Source organism: Triplophysa dalaica, chromosome 22 (genome assembly GCF_015846415.1).
Source record: "Triplophysa dalaica isolate WHDGS20190420 chromosome 22, ASM1584641v1, whole genome shotgun sequence".
Lineage (NCBI taxonomy): Eukaryota > Metazoa > Chordata > Actinopteri > Cypriniformes > Nemacheilidae > Triplophysa > Triplophysa dalaica.
The window spans coordinates 12,554,762-12,575,333 of NC_079563.1; the positions used below are offsets into that span (position 1 = coordinate 12,554,762).

Genomic DNA, 20,572 nt, shown 5'->3' on the forward strand with positions numbered 1-20,572 from the left:
ACCCAGATTTCTCATGAAATATGGCTGTGATCCAAATGATTTTATACAGTAGCTCTGCACTCTCCCTGTATCCCGTCACTGTCTAATTTGTTTCTGCTGTTATTTTTCCAAATAAATTTAGGAGAACAACATCTGAACATTTGTTCCTCAGCGTCTCTTCGTCTGTTGGTGAAGAGGGCAAGGGGTTGTGTTGTCATAGTGAAACTAGTGGGTTTAGATGTTATGGAGGCATTTGAAGGTTTCTAGAAGAGAGCTGCATCACTAGAATTCCAGGAAAACAGAACAGAAAATGTCGCTCTTCTAGTGAATTCCAGGGAAGCTTCCTCTACTTAAACATCTTGGCGTTTTTCTGTCTGTTTTCTGCCATAGTCACATTTGGCTTGCATACTGGTGCAGTACTGGTGTTTTATAAATGATGAGTAATGTTTACAGGTAGTGTGTTTAAACAGGCTCGGTAAAAAGTGCAAATTCACCTCGGCTAACTCATAATGTCAGGAGTTTGGCAACAATAAGAGCTGGTTGTCATGTGGAGGCAGGGAGATGTCAAGGCATGTTTATATGCTGAGCTAGAGAGAACATTACGCAACCACATTTACAAACAAAGATCTACAATAAATCTTTATAATAAGACCAACATCCTAGCATCATAAATGATGGTTTGCGAAAAGTCACTGGAAGTGACCTCATTCAAAAAGCAAAACCGGTCTATGATGTCTAAACACCATCATCTCACCTTAAACGTTCTCACCTTATCGCTTTTTCTACGTTTGCTCTGAAATGTAACCTTGGACAACAAAACCAGTCTTATGGGTCAATTTTTCGTAATTGAGATATTTCCATAATCTCATAATCTAAAACTGAATAGATAAGCTTTCTATTGATGACTGAGTTGTTAGAATAGGACAATGTCTGGCTGGGATACAACCTTTTACAACTCTGGAATCTGAGAGTGCAAAAAAGCTAAATATTGAGAAAATCGCCTTTGAATTTGTTAATCAGGGGCACTGTGCCAGGCCATCCACTCACAAAGATAAAGTTTTTATATATTTAAGGTAGTAAATATACAAAATATCTTCATGGAACATGATCTTTACTTAATATCCTAATGATTTTTAGCATAAAAGAAAAATGAATAATTTTGACCCATACAATGTATTTTTGTCTTTTACTAAAAATGTTCCCGTTCTACTTAAGACTGGTTTTGTGATCCAGGGTCACAAATGATCCACAACAATTAACACACCTTGTATATTTCCTATCAAACCATTAGTGAAAACAAATGCCCCGTCTCGCCTATACTAGCTTGTACTATTCTGCACTTCCTTTATTGAAAACTATCAGTTTCCCACTTATATTAAACTGTCACTAAATAAGATTTCTTTTCAGGGAGTGGAGCATCAGCTGGCCTGTTTTGCAGTGGTTACTTGCGTCATTTGAGATGTAGTTTTGGAAAAGCCAGACGCCTGGTCCGGGAATGCCAGACTTAGTCATATTAGAATCATTTCCACGCAAGTGCTACAAGTCAGAGCGACCCGCCTGATTAAATGCTCCCACACAGGCTGTCAGACGACTCTAGTTTCTCGCATGAAAGATGTGTTTTTCCGATCAGACTTGCCAGTTCAAGTGCAATTAAAGCTGCATATTATCACTGCTGGAAGTAAGAAGTAGGTTAAAGAGAGTGAGTTCTGTACCACGTGTTTAAATGCATTTCACATGGCATTATACAACAGCATATTTCACATTTCACTATGTAAATATTAAAGCGGCCAACTTGAACAGTGCGTACTCTTGAGGAGCACGTAGAGCACACGCTCTATCGCATATGGCTGTGTGGGAGGAAACCACCATGAGGCCCCTAGCTCTTCTAAGTGTTTAACTACTGGTATTACATATCCGAGGCTGTTTCGCAAGAAGTCTTGCCCCCCTATAAGCCATTTCAAACCTTTTTGACAGAACTGAAACAAGATCTATGAAAGTAATCCATGGGGATTTTAATAAATAACTACTTGGCAAACAATACAGCCCGCAGGAAGATCTCATTGTTAATGCGTGAGAAATGCTGTGGTTGCGCTCAAGGATGATTATATGGATTAATAGCGATTCTTTGATGAAAATGTTTTGGAAATTAAAAGATGAAATATCATTTTTCCTTTATAAATGCACATTGTATAACACAATATAATCAAATATTATTTGTAGTTAAAATGTATGGCGTTTGACAAACAGCGTTGTAGGGAATCTTCTGAAAAGTCTATAAATAAAAACAGTAAAAAGAAAGCCTGAGGGATCTGGAAGCAACAGTACTTCAGTCCTGTATATATTCAAGAGATCTGAGGGAATAGATTAAAAAATCTGGGTTTGAAATGCCTTTCAACCAGGAGTGAGATGACAAGAGAGATTGGTACACAAGCAACGACGGATGAAGAATCTACTTTCATAATTGTGTCGGATCTCTTGTCATGTCTGATTGCCCCGCTGGCTGCAGTTCTCTGCCATTTAGCAAATTAGTGTAACTGAATCAGACCTGCATGATCCAGAGAAGCAAGCCTTATGCCTGCCAGTGTCATCCTAGATGCCAAGGCAACCGAGCGTAGTCTGCCAGCACAATATTAAGCTAAAAACAACCTGTTGATTCCCATATTTTGTTCAGTATGGTCCATCATTATCTTTCAAGTGAAAGTTCACCTAAAGTTCTTAATTGGTAATTTTTTTAAATGATTTTTTTAAATCATATGTATGCCTGTTATGCCTTAGCTGTTCTTTCAATTCAAGTTCAAGTACAAAAATGAAAGCAAAAGTCTATATTTCTTATATTCCCATTTTCAATCCCTTTGATAACCTTTTGTTTCAGAGACCCAAAAATTACTAACATTTTGCATATATGCATAAATATAACATACCTGTTTATGACATTTACATAACATTGTAAAGAATGTTATAAAAGTAGAGCCCCAAAATTTACTTTCGTTGGATGCAAAGTAGGTTCTGCTGAACTTCTGTGTTATATAAAAGTGCACTAAATAGTTTGAAACTATTTAGTTAAAGTGCAGTTCACCCAAAAATGAAAATTCTGTCATTGTTTACTAATCTTGGTGTGCTCAACGATACCCTGGTGAGATCTCACATACACACTAAATTTGGCAGTGGCATGACAGTCTATATAAAGACTGTTCTACATGTCTGTTACCAACTACACAAAAACCCTGAGGCCCACCACAAACGCACCAAAAATAACTTTCTGCACTGTATAGTTTTGACAACAAAGATGCTTCTGTAGCAGTTCCACCATTGCAAAGACATATGAAAAGGCTTTGATGCCTGTGCTTTTTCTTGAATCTAATCTTGTTCAACTTCCCCTTTGTATCTTTTTAGTATTCAGAATCATTTTAGTGCATGTTGAGACTTTATTTTGCAGTGACAGAGTGTAGTTATACATCCCATTCCTCTATTCTAATGCATTTCAGTTTACTTTATATAAAAAGTTTAGCTAAAATACTCTCTAAGATTTCAAAAATATTTGACTAATCTGAAATGACATGACTACTTTTAGTTACATAAATTAAAATCATTGAAAGAGTTTTATAACAATTGTTATAAACTACCTTCTAGTAAATAGCACTACTTTAACAGCTTAACACTCTTTTTCTGCATTCAGAGCACCTACAATTACGGCTTTCACACAATAGCTTCACAGAGGGATGCTTTGGACACATATTTTTTCAAACCAATGGATCAAGCAAGGATACGGCTGGCAAGCAGGTAGGACAATGTCAGAATCCAGAACATTATATCAACAGTTGAGTGAGGATGTTACTCTTTCACAATCCTGAACACACCTGCTCTCTCAGGGGTACACCGAGGGCATAACAACCCAGAGAGCTCAGTTCAAAAACATAGTGTCTGGTTTCAAAGCTTCCTTAGACGGTCTTAAATTAGTCTCCAGGGCTTAATAGAGTAAAAATTAACAATGCACCAAAAAAGAGATTGGACACTAATTTTTTGAGTTAATCTGGACCGTTGTTACAGGTTTCTACATAGAGATAGTTTGCTGTGTGTCGTAAAAGGGAATGAGCTTCCTAACTAGTTGAAGCGAGATACTTATGAATTAAAAGCGACATTTAAAGCCATAATCCAAAGAAGTCTTGTGGCACAGTGGTAAGTGCTGGTAGTTCAAACTTTATATGTTGTGGGTTTGAGCCCCGCCCAAGCTCTATTTTCTTATTGATCACAGAGGGGAACCTTATCTGACACTGGCATTCTCAGCTGTCAGGATCTGCTCCCTTTGTTGGACAAATTTAGCAATAGCGTGCTGAAAACCTCAAGGCCTAGGCCACTTGTTGTAGTTAAAATCTAAGTTATGTATGAATTTTGAAGGACACAGGGGTATTTGACAGGAGCATTCTCAGTAGTCAGGATGCGTTCCCCCCTCCTATGTTGGACAAATTATGCAGTTGAAGAATCAAAATTGTGGGCCGCTGGTTAGCACTGTTGAAGGAATAGTTCACTTTCATAATGAAACTTCTTTGTTTATTTACATGCTCTTTAGTCATTTCAAACCTGTGTGACCTTCTTCTTCTGCAGAACAGAAGATATTTGGGAAATTGTTGGTAACACAAAACCGTTCATCCCCATTTACTTGCTTTGGTTATGTGTCCGTACAACAGAAGTCAAGGGGGACCAACGTGTTTTGGTTACCAATATTTTTCAAGATATCTTTATTTGCATAAGAAATGAGACAATCACAGATGTTTAAAATGACAACTGTGTGTGTAAATGATGAATGATATATTTAATTTAGGTGAACTATTCCTTTAACAGCTTGTAGACCATTGGTTTGAATCCAGCCCCATTTTGTTTTTTTCCATTCTGAACATTGGGGAACGTTTTCTGACAAGGAGATGCCAACATTATTTTGGGGGCCATTTTTTGCAAAAAAGATTATAGAAAAATGTAATTACATTTTTTAGGGCATTACCCAGAATTTACCCTACGGACCTACGGTTAATTTACATCCAGACACTTTTGGGGCAGAAAAGGAATAATAATAAGAAACAACACCTCACAAATACAGTATAGTTCCAGGCTACAGTACTTTGTGGTTGGACACCTTAAACATACGTTTGTCTTATACGTTGCTGCGTCTTTAAGAAAGTGACGTCATAAGTACGCGCCGGCACGCTGAAGGGGCTCTTGTGGAGGCTGCTAAATCATCATCATAGCTTGTGAGTTGTTTTCAAATACTCGGTCAATCACGTTTATGTTAGATAGTCTCTCTAGCAAATGTTAATAAAATATCAATGGAGTGTTGTGAAGTGAACAATAGATTGTTCGAGAAGGCATTAAGAGTCATGAACGCATTTCAGGGACTTAACATTTAGACATAACTTATGTGGAGAGAGTGATTTTTATAAATACTTGAATTAAATTGTTAAAATGCAGCGAAAAAACTGCCGTGGTGATCATAGTTATAGTTGCATAAATGAACGGGCTCGTTCAGAATCTAGCTGTTTTAACACTCGTTAATCGTAACCAATAATAAGTTAAAAGTACATAAATCAGTATATCAAAAATTGCAATTAGAATATACTAGTATTCAAAACAGTCTCTTGAAGCATTTCGGATCAACGTTTTATGACATCGTGCTTTAATTTAGCTTCACGTCAGATTCAAGGCTGTGAGTTAAACGAAACGCTATTGGCTAATTTGAAAGAGGGCGGTGCCATGTGATAAGTTCATTTTTTTTTGTAAAACTTAAATAATTGTGTTTACTAAACAGATAAGACAGGATTGTGAGTTGAGATGTTTTAGTAATGCAACCCTTGATCTTTGTCTTTCAGATTTCAGGATGGATTCTCTGTATGGATCTGTGGCTTTAGGTATACTGGCAGGTGTGGGCTGTGGCCTTTGCCTGGGTTGGCACCTCCGTGGCCGCTTTGGCAAAGCATCCCGCACTATGATGGCCGCTTTGGAAAACAGCGGTGCTACTGCCAGCGAGTCCAGCGTGATGGGAGAGAGCGGAGAGTTCAAAATGATCCTGGTGGTCAGAACGGATCTAAAAATGGGAAAAGGAAAAGTGTCGGCCCAGTGCTCTCACGCCGCCGTGTCCGCGTACAAACAGGTCCAGCGCAGAAACCCAGAGGTCCTGAAACAGTGGGAGTACTGTGGTCAGCCTAAAGTGGTGGTCAAGGCCCCGGATGAGGACTGTCTGTTAGAGTTACTGACCCATGCCAAAGAGCTCAGACTTCCGGTCAGTTTAATCCAGGATGCTGGAAGAACCCAAATCGCTCCAGGTTCTCGGACGGTTCTTGGTGTTGGACCCGGGCCGTCAGATCTTGTCGACAAAGTTACAGGACACCTAAAACTGTATTGAATGGATACACTGAGTGTATTGCAAAGATGGGGCTAAACTTGTCATTAGATGTACAGTTTTGACCAATCCTAGACATTATAGTTTTTGTACAGTGGAGGAAATCACAAAGATCGAAGGAATGAAATTAAAGGGTTGAAATGAGACGATTTGATTTATAGTTTGACCGTTTATTTTAATTAAACAGTTTACCCATTCCAGTATTGAACATACAAGTACATTTGTTTGGTCTTTAAGTCTATGTACAGAAATGGGCTATTCGGTTAATGTAAATCTGGGATCTCTGTTCTACAATATCAGAAAGACTCCCTCATACCCAAAACAACATTTGTCAAACCATGACCATTTGATTTGAAATGCTGTTCCTTTTTAACTGGACAGCATCTTGCATTTAACACTAACCTTTACAGACATGTTTTATATCTTATGAACATTAACATGTGATGCTTGAACGCAAATCATGAAATCCCACAAATTCCCGAATAAATCTTGATTACGAGGGGAAAGAAAAGACAAAGCTACAGAAACAGGGATGTGTGTAAAAAACATGGCACATAAAGCTTACACAAGATCTTCACAAACAAGAAGCCTTTATTTTATAAGGGAAAAATCTTATTCTCTGTGCACTGATCACTACAATATACGCGAATAATTAACCTGACCTCAGTGAAATCTGAGTATAGGACACACAGGGTGTTAGTTTAAATTTTCTTTTCAAATCAGATTACCATTTGTGATTCTTTACAAATAAAGGATAAATGGAGTTTAGGTATCGGGCATAACTGGCAGGATTATCTGCCTTTTCTATTTTCAGGTCAATGCCATACCTAAACAATTACAACAACCAGCATACACACGCACACACACACACTGCTGCACAGAGAGGTAAGGTTAGTAATACACACAGGTGTGTACAGCGGCATACTGTTTATATATTTTTTCAAATGGATGGTCCCACACAATGAGCACAGGTTACTGCACAACAAAAGTTTGAAAAAGACGTCAATTTTAACCGGAGAACCAGCATAGGTCAGGAATACGCCATTTGACTGCATTATTATGCATTTTAAATATCCTTTCTATATACCGAGAGTAACACAACCCTGTGTATTTATTGTTATATAGTAGTGTTTGTTATCGTGGAGGTGATGGTAGCAAATTTCCTTTATTTTCTTCTCAGAAATATACACTAGACAAACCGAACAAAGCTGCTCACGCACATGAAAATAAAGTGATACATTAGTTCAAAAGTGCAAATCAGACATTTGCCATTTCAATTACTCTGACTTGCTGAAAGTCTGCTGTCATTGTACACACCATTACCCTTAGACTGACAGATAAAATTGACAGAAAATTAAATCTAGTAGATATTTGGAATGTGAAAAAAATAATCCTTGATGAAATCTTTGACGATATAGAAAGTCCTTCATGATGGTATAAAGAAAACACAATAATAAACAATCATTTAAAAAAGGAAAAATAAAAGAATATTTGCTCAAATCCCCTGCTGTGAGCAAAATGTAGAGTCGGACTGAGGAAGAGTTAGACTGGGATGCTGGACCGAACCAAGCGGCAGCGGCGGGACATCCTTACATGCCATAACCAAAACCAGGCTGGGCTTGAGGAGCCTGGGGGTAGCCGGGTGCTGCCGAGTACCCGTAGCCGTAGGGCTGTTGTGGGGGAACGGGCACGGGCACACTAGGACCTGCTGTGAGCATCAGCTGAGGTGTTCCTGAAGATTTTGGTCAAATTAATAGAATCGTGAATACATATTTTATATAGATTAACTAATGTTTATACAAATATCATTTATGTAATGCATCACAGTAATTAAAAAATTATATTTTAGTTTAGTTTACCAACATTACAAAACTGGATTAAACCTTTTCTTTGAAGATAAATACGCCATAAATATACCATTGGCCTTAATGCAATTACATAGAATGAATAAAGCAAAATTCATTTTGCAAAAGTTTTCAATCTGTCTGAGGAAGACTTTCACGCATTACATTAATAAATATACATCAATAATTTGTGTTTTACCATAAACAATCGGCTGAGTCTCTGTAGCCTGCTCCTCTTCTTTTCTTAAAGACTCAGAGGTCTCCAGCTTGTCCACCTGGACACCAAAAATAAACATTTTGTATGTGACACCTGGGATTTTCAATCCACGCAAGCAAATCCACATTTCTTTTACAGTATCCTTACCTTGCTGAGGTATTCCCTCATCACCTGAATGAAGTAAGGCATGGAAAAGTCCATGATGTTGTGCCTCCATGCGGTCTCCAGCACCACATCAGGCCTGAGCAGGTCGTAGCATGTAAAGAGGCAAGCTGCGAAACACTCTTTCTTGTCTTCCTGAAGGAACCACTGCAGAAGCTCCTCGGCCAGCTCTGTATCCTTCGATTCGGATGCGTACTGCATGGCATCCTGGGTAAATCAACAAGAGCTGTCACCAGTGCACGCTACAAAAGGCACATCAGATGATTCCTACGAGGTCATCTCTTCATGGACAGCTCACCTTGTACAGTTTGTCTTTCTTGCAGAGCTCCACGCTTTGCTTCCATCGGTTGTTTCCCTTGAAGAGGTAAGCAGCGATTCTTCTGAACTCGATGAGCTCGTGCTTCTCCAGGCGCTGGGCTAGGGAGATGTTATCGAAGTTATCATATGCGTCTATGGACGTCCTGACAGCCTGTGAGGAGGATGGAGAAAACACGAAGATGAGAAGACTGTTCTGTTGTAGTTTGGTTTAGTATTTCTTAATCGATTGAGGAAGAAGTGGATGACTAACCTGATAGTCTTCCTCTGAGATGAAGAGGTTGTTAAGTGCTTCGTTGACTGACTTGTTGTTGTGGTTTTGTACTGACCGCAGGTAAGGCTTGACGAGAGGAAGCTGCTTAACCTGGAAAACAAAACGATACTTGTGAGAAATTAAGCTTCAAGTTAAAAAATGAACAACTGTCTGGACGCTGCAGTTTGTTTTCTTTACCTTGCTGAAGAAGTTGACGGCTCGCGAGTGATCCAGTCTTGGGGACAGAACAATGAGCAGGTCGTTCAGTAACAAGGGCTTGAACTCCAGATAAAACTGGATCGCTTTGTAGTAAAGTTCCACGTTGGCCACCTAAACAAGACGAGACACATGATAACTATAATTTAATCAGAATTTCCTGGAAAGCTGAAAAGCACAGCTGAGGTTGAAATCTGACCACACACGCACAATCTGGATTTCAGAGCGTCTCCATAAGCTCTTACTGTACATTTGAAGGTAGTTTACCTTTGTGATGATATCCTTGAACTGTCCTTCTTTCCAGGCGTCTGTGGGATGACTCATCATGGTGATGATGGCGTTGTCAAATTCTTCATACTTGTCATAGAGGAAGACAAGCTCTGCCCACAGGTGAGCCTGCTCTGCTGCCCTAAGCACCTGTTTGAATGTTAGATAGAAAAAGACATAGTGAGACAGAGGAGAGGAGAGGAGACAGACGTTGTAACATCTGTGCATGATATGATGATACTAAGATGGTCTCTTAGGAGAATCTCCCATTACACGTTGAACTAAATTATAGCTGGTGTGGGATGATGGGAGGGAACATCTCTCGTAAGCAATACAGTAGAGGCTGCTGTTTAACAGCATACAAAAGACATTTAAATGTCAAAGACAATATAAAGAACTTTCAAGTTTGATCAAAAACCAGACTGGCATTAAAAACAAATCTGAAATGATGTTAGCAAAGCACAAAAGCAGGTATTGTTGTGTACCTTTGGAATGTTGACTCTGGACCAGAAGAGCTCCAGGTGCTCCCTCATCTTCTGTGGTTTAAATTTGGAGTAGAGGATGGCCAGCTCGGTGAACATGCCCATGTGAGCACGCTCCAGCCCCAGCGCTGCCTCCAGCATGGTGATCAGCTCCTCAAAGTAGGCACGGTCCTACAGACAGCAATGTAAAAACTTTACAACTCACATTTGTGCACAACAGCTTCAAATTCTGCTAAAACGTTCTTCTCTGGAGGTTCCGACTTGCCTGGTAGTAGTTGATGAGCTCCTCCAGTTCATCAGCGTGGACCACGATGTGAAGACCGCACATCTGTGCCAATCTGAACTCCTGGCCGTCCACACACGCAAAGCAAACCTACGAACAAACATACGGGCACATGTTATTTCATAAATTTTTCAATTGATTATATACACATTTAGAGCTTTTTTGGTTTGGGTCTGATATCTGATCTTACCTCTTTCCATGTGCGAGTGCTGTTAGCTTTGCGGGCTCCATCAACAGCGGCCTGATACTCGCCCAGGTGGACGAGCGTGGATGCCAGGCGGCCGAAGTTTGAGACGTTGTTGTACAACAGCTTGGCTGCGTCATACATTTTCTCGTCGTAGCAACGATCGCCAACCTGTGCAAGACAATAAATATTGTTAAATTCATTTATAACGACAGCGTATTTCAGAAGTAGTACGATATACAGCCTCGGAAAAAATGAAGAGCCATTCCAAATTTTCGTTTAATCAGTAATTTCAGTCTGATGTCAGTTGAATTTAAACAAAACCAAACCTCAGAAGTCATCCAACAGCAATATGAAAGACTGACAGCATGACAAGACATGATAAAACTGAGGTTATCAAATTTTATTTTTAACCTAAATTCATGTACAAATATTACTGTTGCATTGCGTAAAACTAAATAAGGTCTGAAAAATACAGAGCATCTTTTCTGTTATTTGACCTGTTTCTCCAGTTTTCCGTTTCTGCAAATATATGCAAATAGAAAGAATAATGTTATTTGAAATCTGGGAGAAATATTGTTTGTAGTTTACAGTATGCAAAGAAAATTATCATTTTACCCAAACACATAGTAATACTAATAGTAAATTCAGAAAACTGAAAGTTATTTCAAAATGGTCACTTGATTTTTTCTGTGGCTGTACATTTCGGGAATAAAACCTCAAAATTGTCTATTTGATCATGTCATCATTACCTGCTGGATGTGTGCATTGTTTGGTCCATTTATAAACTCTTCCAGTTCAGCGAGACGATTGGTTTTGGCCAGAGCAAAGATCAGCTCGGTCTCCACGTATGACTCTCTGGCCTTCTTTCTGGCCATCTGCAGAAACTTCACCAGGTCCTCCCAGTTTCCTGAGGTGGAAAATATTAATTCAATACCGAGTCAATCGGGGGGAAAGCCTATTATCAATAGTGTTGGGTAAATTACTCTCAAAAAGTAATTCATTGCTAGTTATTAATTACATATTCAATAGTGTAATTAGATTACTGTACAAATAGTTTCTCAAAAAAGTATCTAATTACATATTACTTTCTATATTCTACATCAACCTTGACTAGTTAAGTGATTCAAGGATAGACATGAAACGGCTCTTTTAATTGATTCAAATAAATAACATGAAACTACATAAAGTATTCTTATTTACTGACCAAAGTATACAAATGTGAGAATTATACATTAAAGCACAGATTTCAAAGTTAGACTCTGAATTTTGATGTCAATTCCACTATTGCACACACCTATATTACACTGTATTTAGTTTTATTACATTAGAAGTAACTGTAAATTACTTTTCCCTTGAAAAAGTCAAGTAAGGGATTACTCTTGTTTTTTGTAATTTAGTTAATTACAGTAACCAATTACTTGTCACACCCAACACTGATTATCAACAACTTACAAGTCTCTAACTATTTTGTGTCTATTAAATAAAATAGTGGACTGTTTATGTCTATTCGCATTTAAATTTGTTTACATTTTATATTTGAATCTTTTAAGTAGCTAAAACACAGACTGATATGGAAGCAAACAGCTCGTACCACTCTGGTCAGCAGCCTGGACCACCTCCATGTAAGCAGAGGGGTCATCAGCTTTGATGTAGGAGTCAATAGCCTCTTTGACCAGCCCCTTCTGTAGCTGAGCCTTAGCCAGCTGACTCCACACAGCCGGCTCATTACAGCGCTCTGCAAACTCATATGCCCGGTCCAGATTACCAATGTGCTCGATCAGAACCTGAGGGCCAGAGAGGGAGTTAAATCTCAATAAACAGCTTGCCTACAAAAGAATTACCCATCATGCTCCAAACTTGTAAACTTAACAATCCAGTAGTTAAACATCATGTACCTGAACCGCAGATGTGTTGACATCGAACTTTCTGAAGATGGCAAAGGCCTCCTCAAAGAGCTCGCTGCTGATGGCAATGTTGGCGATGTCTGGGGCATCATAGTTGTCCAGGCGGTTGATGTATTCCATGACGCGAGTGCGATCAGCTTTAATGGCTGTCAGGATCAGCAGATTCTGCAGGTTTCTAAAACAGGAAAAGGTTTTGATTTAATTCAGCTTTGGAAAAGAAATTATACCGTTTTAAAATACAGGAAATGTTGGTAACCGAACAACAGCGGTACCCATTCACTTCTATTGTATGGACACAAAACCAATGCAAGTCAACGGGTGCTTCTGTTGTTCGGTTCCAAACATTCTTCAAAATATCTTATTTTGTCTTCTGCAGAATAAAGAAAGTCACACAAGTTTGAAATGACAAGGTGAGTAAATTATGATTTTGGGGCAAACTGTCAATTTAAAAGTTGAGATTGTAAACAAAGACACTGCCACCAGTGATAAGCTCAGCTCGTGGTATTTTGGAATATGTGTGTGCTTATTCACCTGTGCTCGCTGAAGACAGAGTTATCCAGGACGATCTTCTCCAGCAGCTCAATGAGTTCATTGGGCAGGTCAGCGGTCATGAAGGCCTTCACTGTGACCGACACCTCCTCTGGATCCTGTGTCTCTGACAGGGCTGTCTGTACCACCTGCATGATAGAAATGGCAAATCAACATTTATAGAAATGGATATAATTGTTTTTTATTATTATTATTACTATTAATTATATTTTAATAGAAGTAATACTATATAGAGATCATTAAATATATATAGAAATATTGAATATGTGATATTCTTTGTGCTTACCTGGTCAATAAGAGGCCTCCTGAAGGGGTTGGACTCCAGAAGCACGCTGGCCCAGAGATCTGGATCTTTGCGGCGCACCAGGTAACGTGACAAACTCTTAAACAGCGAGTTCTCATTGCACACCTATAGGAAAAAAAACATAATTCAGAGAATGCAAAACTATGCACTATATTTCTAAACAGCTTTGAAGTAAAGAGTTGTTTGCAAATGTTTTTAGGACATATCGCTTTATGTCAGGGCATGAAGTGAATGGGCCAAAAGTTCATTTATAGTCAATTGTTCCTTACACTGATGAGCTCCTGGTCGCACTGTCCTCTCTCATACGCCACGCAGGCCAGATGAGGGTCTCTTTTCTCGCAGTACTTCCCCACCACGCGGCTGTCGTAGTACGGGTTCTCCCGGAGGAAGCGCTCTGGGTTGTTGTTGCTGTCGATGTAAATCTTGGCCAGGGCATTGTGGGTAGCAGGCTCTTCACAGCCCTCGTGGATACGAGACTCCAGCCATGGCAACAGCAGCTTCAGTCTGATGATCATTAAAAAGTTAATAAGTTTGGAATGTGTGAGGAAATGTCAGTAAAGACAAAAAGTTCACATGATATTTCAAATGATGTAAACTTGTTATATTTTATATTCTAAAATATAATATATTTAAAACACCTTCAAATATATTCATTTCATGTCCTTTTATTACGCTTTCATCATATGCTTATATTTCAATTTTCTTTTAACATTATGCAATAAAATTGACTTGGAAACTCTCATGACAAAGACATAAAAAAATGCCAGATATGCATAACAACTTTAAGTTTGATGTTATATTTTACATGCAAATTCACTTTTGGTTCATACCTGTTTCTCTTCTCCACCTCGGCCACCAGCTCATCAGTGGAAAACTGACCACGCACAACCAGGATCAGATTCTTGATGACGTCCTCAGAGGAGTCAACATCCAGAAGACCTCCAATCACCACAGGAAGACGGCTTGGATTCACCTACACCATACACATCACCATTTATCATTTCTCCATTGTAATGTAAGTGCAATGCAGAAGCTACGATAGCAGTAACGAAAGGTTTCTCACCTTCTGCACATAGATTTCAATGTACTTCTGCAGGTTGTTTCGGTACAGGTAGAGCACGAGGTCATGGACGAAGTCAAAGCGATCGCACACGATGATGAGAGGCAGCTGATCGGTGAGTTTGGCTTCCTGTCAATCAAATGACGGGGATGAGACGATTACAGATGTCAGGCACCTGAAGGTCTATTGGCTACAGTGAAATCTGCAGTTTGCATGTTTTTTTGAGTTTATAAAACATTTTAAATAGAATGACTTTCCACTTATTTAAAAATGTTCAAGAATCAACAGTTTATTTAAGCAGATTTGACTGTATCCATAAAACTAGTAATCCACATAAGAGAGAATATTGAAGGAATGAGGCTGTTTCTATGAGGCTCCTAAGTAATGACAAAAGAAGGATGACATAAAAGATTAAAGGATGATTGAGTAGTCTACAGAAGATGCTTTTTGAAGAACTAAGTGGATGATGGGAAGTAAAACAAAGTGGAGAACTGCAGCCAGAGTAAATATCCTCTCGTTCATTGAGTTGGTATCAGTGCTCCCTCTGTTGGCCAAAAAATGTAACTGTTCTCAGTGCTGTTGGTAACTTAGCTAAAGGTGGCAACGATTACAGGGACCCACAGGTTTGTACTGATTAGTGACCCCGAGAAATACACATGGTTCCCAGAATTCCTAGCAACAGCCATGTTAACCAGACACACATAATTAATAAACTGGGATTGCACAACTCACTCTACAGCACAAAACAAATCCACCTCCCCAATCTTCAGAAGCTTGTCTACAAACATGTTTACAGAGGCTAAAAGTTTGTAAAGCTTCAAATGACATTACGTTGAGCAACTCAAAATCATTCCAACAAAGAAGAACTTGGATCTCAGGACCCTCCCTTCTAAAGCTGTTCGGGTCCAAATAGGTCGACTTTGAAAGGTCCGACTCTGATGGAATAGATTCTGAAAAATGTGCTTCTATTTCAGCAGAGAAGGAAGCAGGGTCACCACAAACCATCCACAGACAAATGCATATAAACACGCTACCACGAAACCACATGCTCAATCTCAGGCCCATCAGTCCGGGCCCAAGTTTAGGGGTTATTCCCAGCAGTCAATGCTGGGAACGACACACCAATCCCAGTATTAATCCATCAACTGACCAATGGGTAAAAAGCCATAAAGAAACATCAATAAAGGGAATAAAGAAAACAAAAGGGAATTTTGGACTCGGAGTGGATTTACCTGATTTAAGTCCTGCCCATTCCAAAGATTAAAAGGAAAAGCACAGGAGATAACAACAGCCACCATCAGAACAGAAAATCAGATCATCTCCCTGCAAACTACAGGCATGTGGATGCCCGATCTACAGTTACAGTATATGAAGATCATGGTAGTTGAAATTTTGACGAAAATTAAATTAGGTGCCTAAACATTTTACATGTATACAGCGCACCTGTACATATTTGTAAAAGTGTGTGCGTTTTTGGTCAACTTTGTGAATTTGACGTGGATAAATTTCTAATTTTTGAAGTAAACAAAAGTTACAAACACGTCAGGAAACCTTGCGCGGCAACGAACTCAGTTGGATATGAGAACAAAACAGGAAATGTTATGAGGCAATGCGAAAAGATGGAAAGAGATTTAACAGATGAGAAACAGTAGAATATAATGCGTTCTGCGGTGGACTGTGGATCATTTCTTCATTCGCGCTGATAAGCTCTTGGCAGTACCTTGAGGAAGTTCTTGACACGTTCGGGGTCGTAGCAGTTGCTTTCCCGACAGATCCGCTCCACCTCTTTGATTTGGCCCGTCTTGCATGCGGCCTGGATGTATTTGAAATGGACTTCTGGGTCCTGGCTGAAGTTCACGATCGAGCCCAGGAAATAGAAGAGACCTGTGTCCAGAACACAACCAAAAATGACGTGACTGTTAGTGGACCGATGTTTGACTGCTTTTTTCACACTGTTTATATAAAGCGTATGTACATTTCGTGGAAAATTATTATACAATCGCTTTTCTTTCTTCATTAACACTAAGCGGACTGAATATTTTCCCAACATATTTCGTCGTCCGCAGAAGTCTGTCAAACTGACGGGTGAAGCAAACCATTTGAAATTACAGTTCAGACCGCAGAATTAGCATTAGCATTGTGTTTCCATTTACTTATAGGTTCTTGTCAAAAGCACTCAAACTCTTTGTGTCATGTGAAAGGCCTGAGGATTGTGGGTGGCCAGAGGGCTATGCTGCTGTCTGCTTCGGCTGCCAAACCTCCTGTCCTACTTACACTAGAATGGATGGTAGCATGCTGCCACACACACAGACAGACAGAGAGTAGAGCCAATAGACAAGCAAAACACAAGACGCATCATGCTTGCACTTTGAAAGGCGACCAAGAGTGAACAAGAGTGTTTATATAGACGTTTGAGATCATTTATTGTGATTTTGCGGTTGTACCTGTCAACAAAATTGGTCTGTTTTGACAGACACATCAGACGAAAACACACGTAATGTTAACTTTAAGTGGTAAGGAAAAATGTCATGTTTAATAAACATAAATGGTGAGCCAATGCTAAGAGAACTTCCTTTTGCTGCAACTACGTGGTTGAAATTATAACCCCAAAAATTTGTTGTTCCCAATCTGTATACATTTCTTTCTTCTGATGAACACAGTGAAAGATATTCGAAAGAATGCTTGTGACCAAACTCTTGGCCACCATTGACAACCATTGAAAAAAGAAAATTCTAGTCAAAAGTGTCCCAGAATTGTTTGCCTTCCTACATTCTTCAAAATTCCTTCTTTTGTGTAACAAATTTATAAAGCTATTTTTCCTCCTATGGTAGTCAATGTTAGCCATGAAGTGTTTGGTTAGAAGCATTCTTCCAAATATCTTTCTGTTTTCATCAGAACAAAGAAATGTATACAGATTTTGAACAACTTGAGGATAAGTAAATATTAATATATTAATTTTTGGGCGAACTGTTCCTTTAAGGAATTTTGTTCTTACCTTCAAAACTCTTGAAAGACTCGAAAAGCTCCGTAAGGGACTGGGTGGACAGCTGCTCGTGATACTTGGAGGCCACCTGGACGCAGATCTGAAGGTTCTGCCTGATGTTAGCGGACAGCATGGCTCTCAGACACTCCAGAGAATCTTCCACTGATAGAGAGCCAAAGTAGTTCACCAGCCACTACAGACATTTGGGAAATAAAACAGACAGGTCACGTCTTTCCTATCAAAAGAGACGTCAGTACAGTTAAACGGAGGCTTCGGCTACCTCCGGGTTGAGCAGGTGCGTGTGTACGACGGCTCGTTTGATGTCGTACAGGTCGGTGTAGTGTTCCAAAGCCCTCTGCAGAAGGCCCCGCCTTCTCGCACAGCTGGGCGATGTGGGCACGATCGTAGTTGGTGAACATCTGGTTTCCAAGGATGGCATCAGCAACCTGCAAGAGGCGAATTAAAATGGTTAGATTTGTATGCATGTCAATTCAGTTCAAAGACTATCGAAAATTTAACATTGCGACAACTCTAACTGACTTTGTATTGTTGTGTACCTGTGGTGCATGCATTAGGTTCATCTCCAGCAGACGGGTCTGCAGCGGCCCTTCTGACGGCCTGTTGTTCTTCAGAGCGTCTAACAGGAATGATGTGCACTGCTGGACCAGGTTATATTCCATAAACACATCAACGATCTGGAAGGAAAAACACACGGCAGCGGTCAACTGTTTGTCGGTTTCTGCGATAAACAGAAACATTTCCTCACCGCCGTTATATTTGTATATTTGCAGTGAGTCATAACAAACGCCTGGATTTGATTTCGAATTGTTTTTAGCGTTTTCCTCTCCGCCACCTCATCCAGACCTGTGTAATGTCAGCGAGCGGCTCCTCGTCTTGAACAAGCATCTGAGCAAACTGTAGACCCTGTTCTGGACTGATCCTCATCACGTTCCTCAGCAGGAAGATCCAATCTGGAGTGTAGCCCACCTGCAACCACAAAAACCAAACGTCAATCTGGTTTAATATGCATTTATGTAGTGTAACTGAATTCAATCAATTCCATTTGACTATGTATTTCTATGCACAATTTAAAAAAATACGCAGAAAAAAGAAAATGCCAAACACATGCGCTATATTAAATGACATCCTACATTACTTTCCATAACTCTTATATTAAACCATTCTTGTTGGTTGTCGCATGCCTACCAAATTTTTTTATTTTTTATCTGATGACTAAATAATATTAAGTATCCTTACACAAAGCGTACATCCTGTTTATTCACATTCATTCATTTTACTCAAAGTGACTTGCACTGTACTTTCAAGAAATCATTTAACATTTTGTCCAAACCCAGTTTAGAAGTATTGTAAATTGGATTTATAAAGACACTAAATGACTGTCAAAATGCTCAAGACAGACAATAATCTATTCCTTTAGTTATGTTATTGGTTACTGTACCTTTTTAGCGTACAGTACGATCTTGGGGAACTGGCCGGTTTCTGCGAAGCACTGAATGACTTTGTTGGGTACGTTGGCCCTTAGATAGACGCTGAGAGCAAGAGTGGGGTCCACAGCTTTCACCAGGTCTCCCAGTTCCTCTGAGCATTCAAGCTGAAGAAAACAAGACAACAGTAGATTTTAACGCAACTATTAACTCTGGAGTGAAGTACAAGCTTTAGGTAAAATACTTAAAACGGATTCTAAGACATTACTGCTTTTAAATTATTAAAAAAATGTGTTCACTTGTATTTTATAACTTGGCTAAGAATTTTGGGGATAGTTCACCCCAAAATTAAAAATTCTGTCCTCATTTACTCCCCCTCTTGTCATTACAAACCTGTATGACTTCCCTTCTTTCCAGAACACAAAAGAAGATATTTTAAAAATGTTGATAACTGAGCAACAGCCCTACCCATTCACTTCCGTTGTTTTGTGTCTATACAATAGAAGTGAATTGATTCCAATACTGTTCGGTTACCAATGTCTTTTAAAATATCTTATTTTGTGATCTGGAAAGGAAATATTCATAAAGGTTTTAATGACAAGACAAGAGGGTGAGTAAACAGAATTTCCATGTACGGGTGAACAATCACTTTAACCCTCTGAACAAACTAAGGCCATCTATGTGTACAGTACATTCAATAAACTGAACTAAAAAAACATACTAGTTTTAAGACAATGAAAAGACCATGTCGATTCAAAAATGGAGCTAAAGAACCCTTTCCCCATTATACAAGGAACACCGCCCAAACACCCCTCGGCCCACATTACAAGCCCATTACATCACCAAAACAAAGATCTTAGATAACATTCAAACACACACGCTTAGAAAGGCTTCATGTTTGAGTGAAAACAGACTTTGTCGCAAATATAGATGCATTCTTCTCTTCAAAAAAAAAGACGTGAGAACACCGTGTTCCCTGCACTTCAATACACAGCCTAAGAGGAAGAGGCTCTGGTGGGTGTGTTGAGATAATCATTTCCCCAGTGACCCACTCCACATACCTTGTCCTCCTTCAGCCATTTCTCCAGCAGTTGTTTGCGGCCCTGCTGGAGGACGGGTCTGCACAGCTCCAGAGACTCATACTTGTTGAGCTGGCCCTGGTCCAGCAGGATCCCGAAATACTGCAGAAGCGGGGACGTCTGCCCGGGCTGGGCCGGAACGCTCTGGAACCGGCGTATGGTGTCAGGGGTGCGCAGGATACCCTGAGACAAACAAGATGTGGGTCAACAAACTTACATGTATATTTTATACAAGAGTTGGAGAATCAGATGTGTGCGAAAACCATGCAATATGTGCATTTAATTTCTTACAGAATATATCTATTAACGTTTCCCATGGGTATCAAACTCATTACTTTGGAATTGCTAATGCCAGATATATAGAGGATTATATACAAATTAAGTCTTTCCAATCAAAGATATTTTCTAAAGTGAATGATGTTATAAAATAATCAGCTCACCTTCGGAGCGTTAGCGGCAACTTTAGCCGCCTCGGAGTAGTTTCCTCCAGCAAAGAGATTGTTAAACTTGCGGGCAAACAGCTCCTCTGCCCCTGCCAGATTATTTCGGACCGCCATCCGTAGAGCCAGATCTGGGTTCTGCAGCACATTGGTGATGTATGGAATGATGTTCTCTTCCTCGACGCACACTGACAACACCTAAGAACACACAAACA

At 39.5% G+C, this 20,572-nt stretch overlaps 2 protein-coding genes across 2 annotated transcripts in view; one reads left to right on the forward strand and one right to left on the reverse strand.

Moving 5' to 3' along the window:
- The first annotated feature begins 5,158 nt into the window (after positions 1-5,158).
- ptrh2 (peptidyl-tRNA hydrolase 2) lies at positions 5,159-6,521 on the forward strand. The gene is made up of 2 exons (XM_056735965.1): positions 5,159-5,222; positions 5,838-6,521. The coding sequence occupies exon 2, from the start codon at positions 5,846-5,848 to the stop codon at positions 6,368-6,370; it is 525 nt and encodes a 174-aa protein (XP_056591943.1). The 5' UTR covers positions 5,159-5,222; positions 5,838-5,845; the 3' UTR covers positions 6,371-6,521.
- A 419-nt stretch (positions 6,522-6,940) lies between these two features.
- Positions 6,941-20,572, reverse strand: part of cltca (clathrin, heavy chain a (Hc)) — a 29,240-nt gene continuing 15,608 nt past the window's right edge. The window contains 27 exon segments of the mRNA XM_056735964.1: positions 6,941-8,099; positions 8,411-8,486; positions 8,576-8,797; positions 8,889-9,059; positions 9,159-9,269; positions 9,357-9,488; positions 9,642-9,791; positions 10,127-10,294; positions 10,389-10,496; positions 10,597-10,761; positions 11,343-11,500; positions 12,185-12,377; positions 12,489-12,672; positions 13,029-13,174; positions 13,333-13,455; positions 13,620-13,854; positions 14,181-14,323; positions 14,414-14,539; positions 16,131-16,294; positions 17,406-17,586; positions 17,674-17,760; positions 17,762-17,839; positions 17,951-18,088; positions 18,258-18,380; positions 18,853-19,005; positions 19,900-20,100; positions 20,358-20,555. Coding sequence (XP_056591942.1) covers positions 7,957-8,099; positions 8,411-8,486; positions 8,576-8,797; positions 8,889-9,059; positions 9,159-9,269; positions 9,357-9,488; positions 9,642-9,791; positions 10,127-10,294; positions 10,389-10,496; positions 10,597-10,761; positions 11,343-11,500; positions 12,185-12,377; positions 12,489-12,672; positions 13,029-13,174; positions 13,333-13,455; positions 13,620-13,854; positions 14,181-14,323; positions 14,414-14,539; positions 16,131-16,294; positions 17,406-17,586; positions 17,674-17,760; positions 17,762-17,839; positions 17,951-18,088; positions 18,258-18,380; positions 18,853-19,005; positions 19,900-20,100; positions 20,358-20,555 — 4,077 coding nt within the window. The 3' untranslated portion in view covers positions 6,941-7,956.

What these genes read in the sequence shown, in the direction of transcription:
- ptrh2 (XM_056735965.1), top strand. Translation starts at nt 5,846, where the DNA reads ATGGATTCTCTGTATGGATCTGTGGCTTTAGGTATACTGGCAGGTGTG.